Below are 16,725 nucleotides of genomic sequence, written 5' to 3' on the forward strand. Positions count from 1 at the left end.
AAAGATAAAACTGATTCAATAAAAGCTCGATAAAATAGGACCACGATGGTTTTGTTAAAGTAAGATAGTTTCCTCAGACAAAACAGACGCTGGTGCCCCTTTTTGCACACAGCTTCACAATTTGCCTCAAAATTCAAATTTGAGTCGATAATTGTCCCAAGATATTTGTAGGATTGAGTACATTCAACTGTTTGACCTTTGATGAATGTGACTTTGTGTGTGTGAGTGTGAGTATGTTTTCTAAAATCAATGATCGTTTCTTTTGTCTTTATTATGTTTAATTGAAGGTAGGACTCCTCACACCACGTGACAAAGTCATCAATTATCGGGCCGTGACAGGTCTCGTTGTCCTGAAGCCTACTGACAATTACAGAATCATCTGCATATTTTATGATGGTCCTATTTTCATATCTACTCTGACACATGTTTGTGTAGAGGATAAACAAGAGGGGCGAAAGTACACATCCTTGAGGGGAGCCAGTTGAGGAGACTGGGTCTGACAGCGTTCCATTTACCTTAACTCGCTGTGTCCTATCAGTTAAATCTAGAATCCAACCCACAAGATTATTACTCAAATCAAACTGTTCTGCTAGCCGACTGATTAAAATATGTGGTTGAATTGTATTAAAAGCGGACGAAAAAATCCAACAAACAAGAGTTTAGCGTGAGACCCATAAGTATTAAAATGAGGTTTGAATTTGTTTTACGTCAAATCATTTTCTGAATGTCCACTGTGCCATTTTAGCTAAATAAACATTTAGGTCTTTAGAAAGGCAAAAAGTTTACAGTAACTTGACAATATTACACTTTAATGTAGTGTTCCTGTAGATTAGTCATTCTCAGGGAATGCATGAATGGATAAGACAATTACTTTTAATGCAATAAGTCACTTTAGACCATCTGCCACTTGCACTAATGTAGTGAACGATCTGATGTAAAGTGTTGTGCAAAACAATGTGAAACTACAAGGTTCGGTTTAGAAAGTCTTTATTGCTGATATTTGACAAGTTTCAGCAGAAGTTCAGGAGTCTTCAGAAGAATCACTAACCTACAAGAATGAATAAAATAACTTCAACTTCAAAAGCAGGGTGCAAATGTCCCGATCATCCGGTTAGGCTTTTTTGTGATAATGACCGGCTGAATTTACAGATTTACACTACAAAACTGTTGTATGACATGGTTTGTTAGTTGATCATAGTATGATGAATAATAACAATACATTTGATCTTGCTGTTCTTGTTGTCATCCTCTTAAAACTGAAAGAAAAAAACAGATTTAGTTGATCTGCAGTGTGTCAGTCTGAGTTTTTGATTGCAATCACATCACCTTAATCACAGCAGAACATGCGCACGTCATTGAGAGCGGTGTCGTCTCCTTCGCTTCCCTGTGATGGTTCTATCAGGGTCTGTATGCCACAGATTCCGGTTCCTTCACACGTTGGACTCCAGTGTCCCCAGTCGCCCCAGTCTGTGCCGTCACCCTCCAGCACCTGACCTCCATTGCATTTGAACCTGGAAAAAAATTCAGATGTGACAATATGATAAAATATGTAACTGTGCTTTTGGATTGAATGTCAGTCACATGATCACCTGCAGCCGACGGCCTAATCAGAATCAGAATCAGAATCAGAATCAGAATCAGAAAGAGCTTTATTGCCAAGTGTGCTTGCACCCACAAGGAATTTTTCTTGGTACTGAAGCTTCCAGTGCACATATACAAATACAAATACAACAAGAAACATAGTAATACAAATTCTAAGAATAAAAATATATAAAAAATAAATAAAAATAGTATAAAAGTAAAAAAGTAGGGTCACAGTTGGGTTTAGTCCGAATAAACATTTACAGATTATGAACATATTTACAGTATTTTGAGTAGTATGAATAATATAAATATAAATATCACCTGAGTTAGAGAATATTGCACTAGACAGTGGGAGTATTGCACTTACAGGCATATTCCTTGGGGGCATGTTAAGTGTTCAGAAGGGAAATGGCCTGTGGAAAGAAACTGTTCCTGTGCCTGGATGTTCTTGTGGCCAGTGATCTGTGTCGCCGTCCTGACGGTAACAGTTCAAACAGGTGGTGTCCAGGGTGAGTGGAGTCTGTGATGATTTTACCTGCTCTCTTCCTCACTCTGGAAGAGTAGGCTACAGGTCCTGGAGGGTTAGCAGGGGGGCACCAATAATCCTCTCTGCAGTCCGGACTGTCCGTTGTAGTCTCCTGATGTCCGATTTGGAAGCTGAACCAAACCAGACAGTGATGGAAGTGCTTAAAACAGACTCAATGATGGCTGAGTAGAACTGGATCAGCAGCTCCTGTGGCAGATTGAACTTCTTCAGCTGGCGAAGGAAGTACAGTCTCTGCTGGGCCTTTTTCACAATGGAGTCAATGTGATTTGCCCACTTCAGGTCCTGAGAGATGGTAGAGCCCAGGAACCTGAATGACTCCACTGCTTCCACAGTGCTGTTCATGATGGTGAGTGGGGGGAGTCCTGGGGTGTTTCTCCTGAAGTCCACGATCATCTCCACTGTTTTGAGCGTGTTCAGCTCAAGGTTGTTATAACTGCACCAGACAGCCAACTGTTCAACCCCCAGTCTGTAAGCAGACTCGTCACCATTTTGGATGAGACCGATGACAGTGGTGTCGTCTGCAAATTTCAGGAGCTTGACAGAGGGGTCTTTAGAAGTGCAGTCATTAGTGTACAGGGAGAAGAGCAGAGGGGAGAGAACGCACCCTTGGGGGGCGCCAGTGCTGATGGTGAGGGTCCTGGATGTGAGTTTCCCCAGTCTCACTAGCTGCTGCCGGTCCGTCAGGAAGCTGGAGATCCACTGACAGATTGAGGATGGCATGGAGAGCTGAGTCAGTTTGGCTGTGAGAAGATCAGGGATGATGGTATTGAAGGCCGAACTGAAGTCCACGAATAAGATCCGTGCATAAGTCCCAGGTCTGTCAAGATGTTGCAGGATATAGTGCAGTCCCATGTTGACTGCATCATCCACAGACCTGTTTGCTCTGTAAGCAAACTGAAAGGGATCCAGCAGGGGTCCAGTGATGTCCTTCAGATAGGCCAACACCAGTCTTTCAAACGACTTCATGACCACAGACGTGAGAGCGACAGGTCTGTAGTCATTAAGTCCAGTGATTTTAGTTTTTTTGGGAACCGGAATGATAGTGGAGCGTTTGAAGCAGCAAGGAACTTCACACTGCTCCAATGATCTGTTGAAGATCTGTGTGAAGACTGGGGCCAGTTGGTCAGCGCAGGCTTTTAGACAAGCAGATGAGATGCCGTCTGGGCCTGAAGCTTTCCTAGTCTTCTGTTTTTTGAAGACTCTGCTCACGTCCTCCACGCAGACCTTAAGCTCAGGTTGGATGGCAGAAGGGGGGAGGAGAGGGGTTGCAGGAGGTGATGGTGGATGTGTGAAGTGCACATCAGAGCGGGTGTGAGGTGTGAGTCTGGGCTTCTCAAACCTGCAATAGAATGCATTGAGAGTGTCAGCCAGTTGTTGATTCTCCACAGATGGGGGGGATGGTGATTTGTAGTTGGTGATGTTCCTCAGGCCTCTCCAGACTGATGCCGGGTCGTTGGCTGAAAACTGGTTTTTCAGCTTTTCAGAGTAGCTTTTTTTAGCAACTCTGATCTCCTTTGTCAGTCTGTTTCTGGCCTGGTTATACAAGATTTTATCCCCACTTCTGTAAGCATCTTCTTTGGCATGACGAAGCTGTTTGAGTTTCCCAGTAAACCATGGTTTATCATTAGTGAATGATAAGAATGTCCTGGTAGGAATGCATGTATCCTCACAGAAACTGATATATGATGTTACAGTATCTGTGAGCTCATCCAGATCGGTGGCTGCAGCTTCAAAAACAGTCCAATCAGTGCAATCGAAGCAGGCCTGTAGGCCCTGCTCTGCTTCGTTGGTCCATCTTTTTACAGTCCTTATTACAGGTTTAGCTGATTTCAGTTTCTGCCTGTAGGTCGGTATAAGATGAACCAAACAGTGATCAGAGAGCCCCAAAGCTGCCCGTGGGACGGAGTGATACGCATTCTTTACCGTGGTGTAACAGTGGTCCAATATATTACTGTCTCTGGTAGGACATGTAACATGCTGTCTGTATTTTGGCAGTTCACGGGAGAGATTTGCTTTGTTAAAATCCCCAAGAATGATTAAAAGAGAGTCTGGGTACCTTTGTTCCATTTCAGCTATATGTTCAGCCAGCTGTTGTAGCGCCGCGCTCACACACGCGTCTGGAGGAATGTAAACATTCGCGAGAATGAATGAGGAAAACTCCCGCGGCGAGTAGAAAGGTTTACAGTTTATGAAATGCACCTCTAAATTAGGAGAGCACATCTTCTTCAGTGTTGTTACATCTGAACACCAACTTTCGTTAATGTAGAAACACAATCCACCACCTCTCGTTTTCCCCGTTAGTTCCGCGATGCGATCCGCTCGGAACAGCTGGAAGCCCGGCAGATGTAGTGCGTTGTCCGGTATGGCTTCACTCAGCCAGGTTTCAGTGAAGCACAGAGCAGCGATCACTGCGATCACGAACAGCAGCACGACTGCGAGTGTGAAATTAACTAAACTATTGATGGGGGAAAACTGAGTCCTTAAAAAGTCAAAATAAAACCAGGATGGGTCAGAGGTATACACTAGGTAAAAGATGTTATAATTTATAGCACCACACACTCACTTGATGTTGTTTGCGGCCGTATCATCTCCAGATCCTTGGGAAGATTCAACTCTCAGCTGGAAAGCTGTCAAGTATCCAGAAGGACACACTTTATCATGTCTCCACTCACCCCAGCTAAAGAAAACACAAAGAGGTTGCCTGATCAAATCAATTATCATTCAAGAAAATCCTCAATTTACTTAAATAGCTTAAACACTTAATGCAAGAATTGTTAATAATCTGAGTCCATTACCCTCCTACGGTGGACTCAATTGAGCTGTAGTCACGTACTTCGGACTTAGCGACGCAGTAAAGACGAATCCCATTGACCGATGTATCATCACCACCAAAAATAAGAGGAGATTCCAGCTTAAAAGAACAAGACAATCTTCCATTTGAAAGAATTAACTCTAACCCAACCCATAGTAACATTTATCTTCATGTTCTTTAGTATTACACACACACTTTAGAAACCTGGAATTAAACGACAAACAGCAACTCCACAGTTTTGAACCTTTGAAGCGCTCTTCCACCCCCATATCAGCAAAATAGAGTCAACGCCCAACTTACCTTCAGACTAAACCCTGCGGCGTACATTCCACTTGGACACATGTCCACAGGCCCCCACGATCCCCAACTCATCCCGTTCGACACCGTCAGCTCAGATCTGTAAGATCTGTCGACGCTCCGCTCAGAACGACCTTCTGTGGACTGACCGCTCACATGCCCAATAATGGCTAGCAGTGAAAACATCATGGAAAAGAAGTGATGTATTGCTACAGCACTGGCCTGAATACAGAAAATGATAAAGCAGAGACAGTATAATACCATAACGAAGAAGCCTCATATTTATACTTAAGAATCATTAACCATGACGTCCATTCCATCCAATCATAATACTCAAAGATCAACCCCTACCATATTTGGCATATTAAGAAATTATGTTTTATTAACAAAGTTCGGGAGGAGCACGTTAATATAATTAAGATAATCAAACCTAATTAAACACGTGTGGAGCACATTCAGTTAATCAACCCAATCAATGAGTTAAGAGGTATATATTCAGCAGATAATCATGCTTTGGGTCAAAGGAGTTGTCAACTCTGGGCTTGTTGTTGTTGTTGTTGTTGTTGTTGTTGTTGTTGTTGTTGTTGTTGTTCTTCACTTGAGGTTTCTTTTCCTCAGCACTATAGGCATTGGGGTTTAATGACATATCAGTATCCAAAGAGGCAATCAACTCATCAGTTTTTTATACTCCTGTTGTTTCCCACTGAAGTTAGGCTCTAATCTTCACCTTTTCATGTCCTTGAACTCCAGTAAACTCAACCAAGATGGCTGATTTCCTTTGACGGTTCTAGAAGTAGAACCACAAGCTGTGTCCCAATGTGAAGGCTGCATCCTCCGAAGGTCGCATTTGAAGGCCGGTTGTGTCATTTAAATGTATTACGTTTTCATTTACTCAAATAGCTAGTGAAACCAGAGTTAAAAGAGTTTCTTTCTTATAAACTTTATCGTAACTCCTTCGTCACCATTTCGTGGCTTTATTTGTCAGGTGGTTTGAGGTAAAACTTGTGCTAGTATTAGTTTTAATTACCTATTTATAATATTTGCACTAGTCTATTTCACTTGTGTATTACACGAATTATCACTTGCCCTATAAAGCCCACAACAATAAGAAAAGCAGTGGATGAGGCAATGGGTTTTCACTTTTATGTGTTTTTGTAGTGCTGTCATGCTATGTCTACAAAGGTTTTAACCAAATTTGAGTATCCAGAAATATGATTTCTGAAGTATTTTGTATGCATGTCCTGATGTGTCATATTTTGCAGTGTTATCAATGCACTAATGTTAAGATTGCACCCCTGTGTTAATATTTTTCATAAGTAGGGTTAGGGTTAGGGTCAAGGATATAGCCTTCATAAATAGTACACTAGTGTTCTCATTTAAGCATCTCTTCTTGACAGACACAGATCTAGTTTCAGTAGCAGGAGAGATCAATATATCAAAGAAAATACAGAAATGATCAGACAGTGCTACATCCTTAATAACAATCAGTGAAATGTTTAGACCCTTACTGATAAGTAAATCTAGAGTGTGTCCACGATTGTGTGTGGGTCCATGTACATGCTGAGTCAGATCAAAAGTTTTTAAAACAGTTTTGATTTCTTTTGCCATATTGTTTTCTGCACTATCTATGTGGATGTTAAAATCTCCAGCAATGGCAAAACAGTCAAACTCTGAGGTAATTGCTGATAACAGTTCTGTAAAGTCCTCAGCAAAGGCTGGAGAGTATTTTGGAGGCCTGTAAATAATGATAAGTAAAATGCGTGGAGAACCTTTTAACACAATACCCAGATATTCGAAAGACAAGTAATTCCCAAATGATATTTGCTTACATTGATAGATATCTTTAAAAAGAGCAGCTAGACCCCCACCTCTCTTAACAGCTCTGCAGACACTCATAAAAGTAAAGTTAGGAGGGGCTGCTTCAGGACTGTTGCACTGCAGCTGTCTTCTAGCCAGATTTCATTTAGAAGCATAAAATCCAGGTTGTTTGTGGTTATTAAATCGTTGACTAGAAGTGATTTATTTTTAAGTGAACGAATGTTTAAAAGTGCTAACTTAACAGTCTTACTTTTTGTCCCCACAGCAATCTTAGTTTGACATGTAATAGGCACCAGATTAGTTGGGTTTGCTGTACGGCTATTGAAGACCTTAGACTTTCTATCTTGTAATAGAACAGCAATAGAGAAAGATACAGGCTTTTATTACTTAAGATATTACTTTTGTGTAATATCAATGTGAACATTTTCTTTAGTATAAACTTCACTAGCTTCAACAAGCTAGCTTGTTAACATATTAATTTGTTAACATATTAACAACAGTATGTTGTACAGTAGCACTTTCTGTATGAGTGCAGCAATATAAAGATTTTATTTGCTCTCAAATCAAGCTCATGCACCACTTGTCACCATGATGGTAACTATCTAAAACCAACATTAACAGAAATTCTTCTAAATTAGCATAACAAAACATTAATCGCTACTAAATCTCCCACTTAACATTAATCTTGCACAAAAAAACAACTTAAATTACACTTAATTGTTGCATTTACTCTCCCTTTCGAGTGCCATTGGCAAAGCATGCTGGGAAATAGACATCCCATCCGTTTTAGTTAAAATTAAGTTCGTCTAAATTAAAAGAAATAATTTCATAAAACACAAAACAATGAAACAGTTCAGTTTACTTAAAATATATCAGTTCTGTGAACTTGAAAGAAAAAGAAAGTGCTAAATACTCATAAAAATTTAAGTTTGTCCTACTCAAACCAATTCATTATTTTGAGCGTTAGGGTTTACAGTGTTGTGATGTGAGAATGATCAAGCAGACACAGAGACTGTATAGTACCATAACATTTTCAAGTTTATTAAGGAAAAAGGCTCATTATTACACACAAGATTAATATAAGCTAAATCATCCAGCTCCTTCTTTGATTGGTCAGTTTGGTTTATGGTTTATGTTAGTTTATCATAATATGAGGATCAATCATTTCAATACATTTGATCTTCTTGCTGTTCTTCTTGTCATCCTCGAACACCTGAAAGAAAAATCCGATTTAGTAGATCTGCAGTCAGTATTAGTAAGATCTGAGTTTTTGATTGCGATCACATCACCTTAATCACAGCAGAACATGCGCACGTTATTGAGAGCGGTGTCGTCTCCTTTTCCCTGTGGCGGTTCTACCTGGGTCTTGATGCCGCAGATTCCTTTTCCCATACAGGTTGGGCTCCAGTCGCCCCAGTTGCCCCAGTTTGTGCCGTCACCCTCCAGCACAAAACCTCCAGTGCAGGTGAACCTGGAAAAAATTCAGATGTGACAATATTATGATAAAATATGTAATTGTGCTGTCGGATTGAATGTCAGTCACATGATCTCCTGCAGCCGACGGCCTAATCACTGCAATCTTGAACAGCAGCACGACTGCGAGTGTGATATTAACTAAACTATTGATGGGGGAAAATTGAGTCCTTAAATATCAAAATAAAACCAGGATGTGTAAGAGTCTGAGATGGTGTAAGAGGTTTACATTGGGTAAGAGATGTTATAACTTATAGCACCACACACTCACTTGATGTTGTTTGCGGCCGTATCATCTCCTTTTCCTTGGGAAGATTCAACTCTCAACTGGAAAGATGTCAAGAATCCAGAATGACACCATTTGACATCTGTCCAGTCACCCCAGCTGAAGAAAACACACAAAGAGGTTGCCTGATCAAATCAGTTATTATTTTCAAGAAAATCCTGAAATTACTTATCTAGCTTAACCACTTAATGCAAGAATTGTTAATAATCTGAGTCCATTACCTTCCTACGTCAGACTCAATTGAGCTGTAGTCATGTGAGCCTGGCCGATCGACACAGTGAAGACGAATCCCATTGAGCGCTGTATCATCACCATCAATTGGTCTTTCCACCTTAAAACAACAACATTGAGACAATCTTCCATTTGAAAGAGTTAACTCTAACCCAACCCATAGTAACATTTATCTTCATGCTCTTTAGTATTACACAGACACTTAGATCTTAACAGGTGCAGTTCCCTGGAGTAACCTGGAATTAAATGACAAACAGCAACTCCACAGTTTTGATCCTTTGAAACACTCATTCACCCCCATATTAGCAAAATAGAGTCAACTTACCCTCAGACTAAACCCTGCGGCGTACCTTCCACTTGGACACATGCTCTTATATCCCCATGATCCCCAATTCATTCCGTTCGACACCGTCAGCTCAGATCTGTAAGGTCGGTCGACGCTCCGCTCATAACGATGTTCTGCGGGCCGACCGCTCACATGCCCAATAATGGCCAGCAGTGAAAACATCATGGAAAAGAAGCGATGCATTTCTACAGCACTGGCCTGACTGATAAAAAATACTGATTGTTAGATTAATTTTCAGGTAGACTATCTGCAGCCTGTAGGAAACTCAGAAGCGAAGACCAGGAGACTTGGTTGTATCTTCAGCAGGATTCTTTACTGAGAACACAAGCTGTCGGAAGCTGCAGTAATAAAGTCTGACTAAAGGAACTTTACATGGCATCTTATAGGCATTCAGTGGGCAGTCCTTAAAGGTGCTGACCTTACACACAGCCTTAGAGATGACCACTTAATCGAATCATCTAAAGACAATAGAGACTATAACCCCCGACTGAAGATAATGCCCCCCCCCCCCCCCATATTGGATAAACATCACATGATGGTCACAAGAACTAAGATTATGTAATCATTCACAGAAGATCAAAGATCAAAAACCAAACCCCTTCAATGGAAACTATATTGAATCTAATCAGTAAATTGATGCCATCATGTTCACCTTGAATGCCCAATACAGTGTAGTTCACCTTAGTTTTTCATGTGATGTAATGTAAGGATATAGGATCAGCAGATCTTAAACGTAATCTTAAATCTGTAATATTACAAGCCTCAGCTATCAGTGATCAAGTGGAAACACACGCCTCAACCCATGTGATGTGAGAATGATCAAGCACACACAGAGAATGTGTATAGTACCATAACATTTTCAAGTTAATTAAGGAAAAACCCTAGTGAAAAAAGTATACTTTATTGTATTTGAAATATATTCCCTTTTTCAATAGTAAATTGCAAATATGCTAACAAAAATTGTACTATCTTTAAATATATTAAAAGTATATTAGCATCTTGCTTTTACCTATTTTAACAATTAAACTTTTAACACACTTTAAATGTATAATAATTAAAATAAATAATTGTACTCTAGTATATTTTCTAAAGATATATTTAAAAAATATATACTTGAAGTGAAAATTCAGTTTATTTTTTAAAAGTGTATTTATCTGCACTTTATTAAAAATATATTTGAGGTATAATTTAACTGGGTGCTGGAAATGATCATTGTAACAATGCATTGAAAGTATACTTTCAAAATACATTATAGTATACAATAGTATTTTGAACAAAGTATAGCTAAGTTTTATTTATCTATTAATGTACATTTGTTATTGAAGACAAAGTATGCACTTTGTAGTATTTGGAATAAGCCAAAGGTATTAATCAGCCTATAGTTTTTAGTCAAATATATCACAGGATAGCATCATGGGCAAGTGTGCCAACATGTGCTACGGGAGACCCGTGTTCGAGCCCCAGCTCTTGGACCTTTCCTGATCCGATCAGGATTATTAAAATTTATAATACAGAGTTTTTACCGCTTCGGCGTAGCCACGTGAACCGGAATTAACCCGACAAAGTCTTATCTGTACTGCGGTAAAGGGAAGGGAAGGAGGCCTTCACAGGGGAGAGACTAGTGGACACTTCAGGACTGCGTTGTCGTCACGTACAGGTGCTGGTCCTTCATCAGATCCGGATACGTAGACACCATCCTTCTTATGATGTAACAAGTACATCAGGGAGTGTTTCCGGTTCCGGCTGATCTAAACTATGCAGCCTAACATTGAGTTATAGAAGTCTATAATGTGTTATGTGTATGCTAGGTCAAAGAGATGTCTTTTTAGTCTTTTTAGTCAGGATTTAGACCGTACCAAAGTACCGAGACAGCTCTCATTAGAGTCACAAGTGATTTGCTCTTATCATCCGATCGTGGTTGTATCTCGCTATTAGTGTTACTCAATTTTAGTGCTGAATTTGATACTACTGACCATAACATTTTTAAATAGACTCAATTAAGTTGGCATTAGTGGAATTACATTAGCATGGTTTAACTTGAAATGTTTGAATACACTAATTCATACATTTAACTTAATACTTTTGTGTAATATCAATGTGAACATTTTCATTAGTATTAACTTCACTAGCTTCAACAAGCTAGCTTGTTAACATACTAATTTAACATTAACAACAGTATGTTATACAGTAGCACTTGCTGTATGAGTGCAGCAATGTAAAGGTTTTATTTGCTCTCAAATCAAGCTCATGCACCACTTGTCACCATGATGGTAACTATCCTAAAACCAACATTAACAGAAATTCTTCTAAATTAGCATAACAAAACATCACTACTAATCTCCCACTTAACATTAATCTTGCACAAAAAAAAACTTACACTTAATTGTAGCATTTACTCTCCCTTTCGAGTGCCATTGGCAAAGCATGCTGGGAAATAGACATCCCATCCATTTTAGTTAAAATTAAGTTTCATAAATTCATAAAACACAAAACAATGAAACAGTTCAGTTTACTTAAAATATATCAGTTCTGTGAACTTGAAAGAAAAAGTGCTAAATACTCATAAAAGTTAATTCGACTAAACTAATTTAAAATTTGTCCTACTCAAACCAATTATTTTGAGCGTTAGGGTTTACAGTGTTGTGATGTGAGAATGATGAAGCAGACACAGAGACTGTATAGTACCATAACATTTTCAAGTTTATTAAGGAAAAAGGCTCATTACACACAAGATTAAGCTAAATCATCCAGCTCCTTCTTTGATTGGTCAGTTTGGTTTATGGTTTGTTAGTTTATCATAATATGAGGATCAATAATTTCAATACATTTGATCTTCTTGCTGTTCTTGTTGTCATCTTCGAACACCTGAAAGAAATCCAATTTAGTAGATCTGCAGTCAGTATTAGTAAGATCTGAGTTTTTGATTGTGACCACATCACCTTAATCACAGCAGAACATGCGCACGTTATTGAGAGCGGTGTCGTCTCCTCTTCCCTGTGGCGGTTCTATCAGGGTCTTGATGCCGCAGATTCCTTTTCCCATACAGGTTGGACTCCAGTCGCCCCAGTTGCCCCAGGTTGTGCCGTCACCCTCCAGCACAAAACCCCCAGTGCAGGTGAACCTGGAAAAAATTCAGATGTGACAATATTATGATAAAATATGTAATTGTGCTGTTGGATTGAATGTTAGTCACATGATCACCTGCAGCCGACGGCCTAATCACTGCAATCTTGAACAGCAGCACGACTGCGAGTGTGATATTAACTAAACTATTGATGGGGGAAAACTGAGTCCTTAAATAGCTAAATAAAACCAGGATGTGTAAGAGTCTGAGATGGTGTAAGAGGTTTACACTGGGTAAGAGATGTTATAACTTATAGCATCACACACTCACTTGATGTTGTTTGCAGCCGTATCATCTCCAGATCCTTGGCGAGATTCAACTCAACTGGAAAGCTGTCAAGTATCCAGAATAACACCATTTGACATCTGTCCAGTCACCCCAGCTGAAGAAAACACACAAAGAGGTTGCCTGATCAAATCAATATTATTTTCAAGAAAATCCTGAAATTACTTATCTAGCTTAAACACTTAATGCAAGAATTGTTAATAATCTGAGTCCATTACTTTCCTACGTCGGACTCAATTGAGCTGTAGTCACGTGAGCTTGGCTGATCGACACAGAGAAGACGAATCCCATTGAGCGCTGTATCATCACCATCAATTGGTCTTTCCACCTTAAAACAACAACATCAAGACAATCTTCCATTTGAAAGAGTTAACTAACCCAACCCATAGTAACATTTATCTTCATGCTCTTTAGTATTACACAGACACTTAGATCTTAACAGGTGCAGTTCCCTGGAGAAACCTGGAATTAAATGACAAACAGCAACTCCACAGTTTTGAACCTTTGAAGCGCTCATCCACCCCCATATTAGCAAAATAGAGTCAATGCACAACTTACCTTCAGACTAAACCCTGCGGCGTACCTTCCACTTGGACACATGCTCTTATATCCCCATGATCCCCAATTCATTCCGTTCGACACCGTCAGCTCAGATCTGTAAGGTCGGTCGATGCTCCGCTCAGAACGACCTTCTGTGGACTGACTGCTCACATGCCCAATAATGGCTAGCAGTGAAAACATCATGGAAAAGAAGCGATGCATTGCTACAGCACTGGTCTGGATACTGAGTTATATTAATTATTAGGTAAACTATCTGCAGAAAATGATAAAGCAGAAACAATATAATACCATGAGGAAGCAGCCTCATATTTATACACAAGAATCATTAACCACAATGTCCATTCCATCCAATCATAATACTCAAAGATCAACCCCTACCATATTTGGCATATTAAGAAATTATGTTTTATTAACAAAGTTCGGGAGGAGCACATTCAGATAATTAACCCTAATTAAACACGAGTGGAGCACATTCAGATAATCAACCCAATCAACGAGTTAAGAGGTGTATATATATTCAGCAGATAATCACGCTTTGGGTCAAAGGAGTTGTCAACTCTGGGCTTGTTGTCTTTCACTTGGGGTTTCTTTTTTCTCAGTGAAGATAGAGATGACATTTGGCATCCTAAAGGCATGTTTCAACTGTGTTCAGCGCTTAAGAGTCATCAGAGCGGGCATCAGAGATAGTGGCTGCATGTGCCATTCTGCACAATATAGCCACCATTAGAAAGGAGCGAGAACCACCACAAAACCAGATTCTCCCCGATGAAACTGACCCGATCACACTTGACCACCCAGCTGGTGCAGATATAGATGCCATCACCATACAATATTACACTTAGTAAAAGCACACTGAAACTGCAGATAGGTCTCAAACTGTTTTATTGGTTTTGTGGGATGGGAGGGAGAAAAAGAACAAGAGAAAGTTGCATTAATAAATATTCATACTAAAGTGTTAATTGGTTAAATAAGTTCACATACTGAGATCAGTTTTATCCAGCTGTTTGATCTCCAATATTATTTTGATTTTTTTTTGGAGCCTCCTCAGCTCACAGTCCAGTCTAGTTTGAGACTCTTTAGTGCGCAGTCTAGTTCGAGAAGCCTTTAGTGCGCGGTCTAGTTCGAGACTCCTTTAGTGCGCGGTCTAGTTCGAGACTCCTTTAGTGTTCGAGACGCCTTTAGTGCGCGGTCTAGTTCGAGACTCCTTTAGTGTTCGAGACACCTTTAGTGCGCGGTCTAGTTCGAGACTCCTTTAGTGTTCGAGACGCCTTTAGTGCGCGGTCTAGTTCGAGACTCCTTTAGTGTTCGAGACACCTTTAGTGCGCGGTCTAGTTCGAGACTCCTTTAGTGTTCGAGACGCCTTTAGTGCGCGGTCTAGTTCGAGACTCCTTTAGTGTTCGAGACGCCTTTAGTGCGCGGTCTAGTTCGAGACGCCTTTAGTGCGCGGTCTAGTTCGAGACGCCTTTAGTGCGCGGTCTAGTTCGAGACTCCTTTAGTGTGCAGTCTAGTTCGAGACTCCTTTAGTGTTCGAGACGCCTTTAGTGCGCGGTCTAGTTCGAGACTCCTTTAGTGTGCAGTCTAGTTCGAGACTCCTTTAGTGTTCGAGACGCCTTTAGTGTGCAGTCTAGTTCGAGACTCCTTTAGTGCGCGGTCTAGTTCGAGACTCCTTTAGTGTGCAGTCTAGTTCGAGACTCCTTTAGTGCGCGGTCTAGTTCGAGACTCCTTTAGTGTGCAGTCTAGTTCGAGACTCCTTTTGTGTTCGAGACGCCTTTAGTGCGCGGTCTAGTTCGAGACTCCTTTAGTGCGCGGTCTAGTTCGAGACTCCTTTTGTGTTCGAGACGCCTTTAGTGCGCGGTCTAGTTCGAGACTCCTTTAGTGCGCGGTCTAGTTCGAGACTCCTTTAGTGCGCAGTCTAGTTCGAGACTCCTTTTGTGTTCGAGACGCCTTTAGTGCGCGGTCTAGTTCGAGACTCCTTTAGTGCGCGGTCTAGTTCGAGACTCCTTTAGTGTTCGAGACGCCTTTAGTGTTCGAGACGCCTTTAGTGCGCGGTCTAGTTCGAGACGCCTTTAGTGTTCGAGACGCCTTTAGTGCGCGGTCTAGTTCGAGACGCCTTTAGTGCGCGGTCTAGTTCGAGACGCCTTTAGTGCACGGTCTAGTTCGAGACTCCTTTAGTGCGCGGTCTAGTTCGAGACACCTTTAGTGCACGGTCTAGTTCGAGACTCCTTTAGTGCGCGGTCTAGTTCGAGACTCCTTTAGTGCGCGGTCTAGTTCGAGACTCCTTTAGTGTTCGAGACGCCTTTAGTGCGCGGTCTAGTTCGAGACTCCTTTAGTGCGCGGTCTAGTTCGAGACTCCTTTAGTGTTCGAGACGCCTTTAGTGCGCGGTCTAGTTCGAGACTCCTTTAGTGTTCGAGACGCCTTTAGTGCGCGGTCTAGTTCGAGACTCCTTTAGTGCGCGGTCTAGTTCGAGACTCCTTTAGTGTTCGAGACGCCTTTAGTGTGCAGTCTAGTTCGAGACTCCTTTAGTGCGCGGTCTAGTTCGAGACTCCTTTAGTGTGCAGTCTAGTTCGAGACTCCTTTAGTGCGCGGTCTAGTTCGAGACTCCTTTAGTGTGCAGTCTAGTTCGAGACTCCTTTTGTGTTCGAGACGCCTTTAGTGCGCGGTCTAGTTCGAGACTCCTTTAGTGCGCGGTCTAGTTCGAGACTCCTTTAGTGTTCGAGACGCCTTTAGTGTTCGAGACGCCTTTAGTGCGCGGTCTAGTTCGAGACTCCTTTAGTGTTCGAGACGCCTTTAGTGCGCGGTCTAGTTCGAGACGCCTTTAGTGCGCGGTCTAGTTCGAGACGCCTTTAGTGCACGGTCTAGTTCGAGACTCCTTTAGTGCGCGGTCTAGTTCGAGACACCTTTAGTGCACGGTCTAGTTCGAGACTCCTTTAGTGCGCGGTCTAGTTCGAGACTCCTTTAGTGCGCGGTCTAGTTCGAGACTCCTTTAGTGTTCGAGACGCCTTTAGTGCGCGGTCTAGTTCGAGACTCCTTTAGTGCGCGGTCTAGTTCGAGACTCCTTTAGTGTTCGAGACGCCTTTAGTGCGCGGTCTAGTTCGAGACTCCTTTAGTGTTCGAGACGCCTTTAGTGCGCGGTCTAGTTCGAGACTCCTTTAGTGCGCGGTCTAGTTCGAGACTCCTTTAGTGTTCGAGACGCCTTTAGTGTGCAGTCTAGTTCGAGACTCCTTTAGTGCGCGGTCTAGTTCGAGACTCCTTTAGTGTGCAGTCTAGTTCGAGACTCCTTTAGTGCGCGGTCTAGTTCGAGACTCCTTTAGTGTGCAGTCTAGTTCGAGACTCCTTTTGTGTTCGAGACGCCTTTAGTGC

General features: G+C 41.3%; 2 protein-coding genes across 5 annotated transcripts in view; one reads left to right on the top strand and one right to left on the bottom strand.

Annotated features, from left to right (window-relative positions):
- LOC307144510 (vitelline membrane outer layer protein 1-like) overlaps positions 1 to 16,725 on the top strand; it is a 124,581-nt gene that overhangs the window by 71,525 nt on the left and 36,331 nt on the right. The gene's annotated exons all lie outside the window — the stretch shown is intronic.
- Positions 1,018 to 13,830, bottom strand: LOC307144512 (vitelline membrane outer layer protein 1-like). Of its 3 annotated transcripts, XM_079846916.1 has the most exons (7): positions 13,577 to 13,761; positions 9,374 to 9,592; positions 9,039 to 9,148; positions 8,803 to 8,916; positions 8,348 to 8,529; positions 8,232 to 8,271; positions 1,018 to 1,048 (listed from the first exon to the last, which is right to left on the bottom strand). In XM_079846916.1, the coding sequence occupies exons 2-5, from the start codon at positions 9,575 to 9,577 to the stop codon at positions 8,349 to 8,351; spliced, it is 609 nt and encodes a 202-aa protein (XP_079703042.1). In that variant the 5' UTR covers positions 9,578 to 9,592; positions 13,577 to 13,761; the 3' UTR covers positions 1,018 to 1,048; positions 8,232 to 8,271; position 8,348. The 3 variants fall into 3 exon arrangements, 1 of the variants encoding a protein (XP_079703042.1); XR_013818775.1 differs by lacking the exons at positions 1,018 to 1,048; positions 8,232 to 8,271; positions 8,348 to 8,529; ... (1 more) ...; positions 9,039 to 9,148; positions 9,374 to 9,592 and adding exons at positions 4,969 to 5,042; positions 5,244 to 5,462 and having other exon boundaries at positions 13,577 to 13,704; XR_013818774.1 differs by lacking the exons at positions 1,018 to 1,048; positions 8,232 to 8,271; positions 8,348 to 8,529; ... (1 more) ...; positions 9,039 to 9,148; positions 9,374 to 9,592 and adding an exon at positions 4,969 to 5,042 and having other exon boundaries at positions 13,362 to 13,830.

This window comes from Squalius cephalus, assembly GCF_949319135.1.
Source record: "Squalius cephalus genome assembly, chromosome: 17".
Lineage (NCBI taxonomy): Eukaryota > Metazoa > Chordata > Actinopteri > Cypriniformes > Leuciscidae > Squalius > Squalius cephalus.

Bases quoted from the DNA above. Each gene is read 5' to 3' on its own strand.
- LOC307144512 (XM_079846916.1), bottom strand. From the start codon at position 9,577: ATGCATCGCTTCTTTTCCATGATGTTTTCACTGCTGGCCATTATTGGG. The intron at 9,149-9,373 runs GTAAGTTGACTC...TGTTGTTTTAAG, and splicing joins CCGCAGGGTTTAGTCTGAGG to GTGGAAAGACCAATTGATGG. The intron at 8,917-9,038 runs GTAATGGACTCA...TGTTTTCTTCAG, and splicing joins ATTGAGTCTGACGTAGGAAG to CTGGGGTGACTGGACAGATG.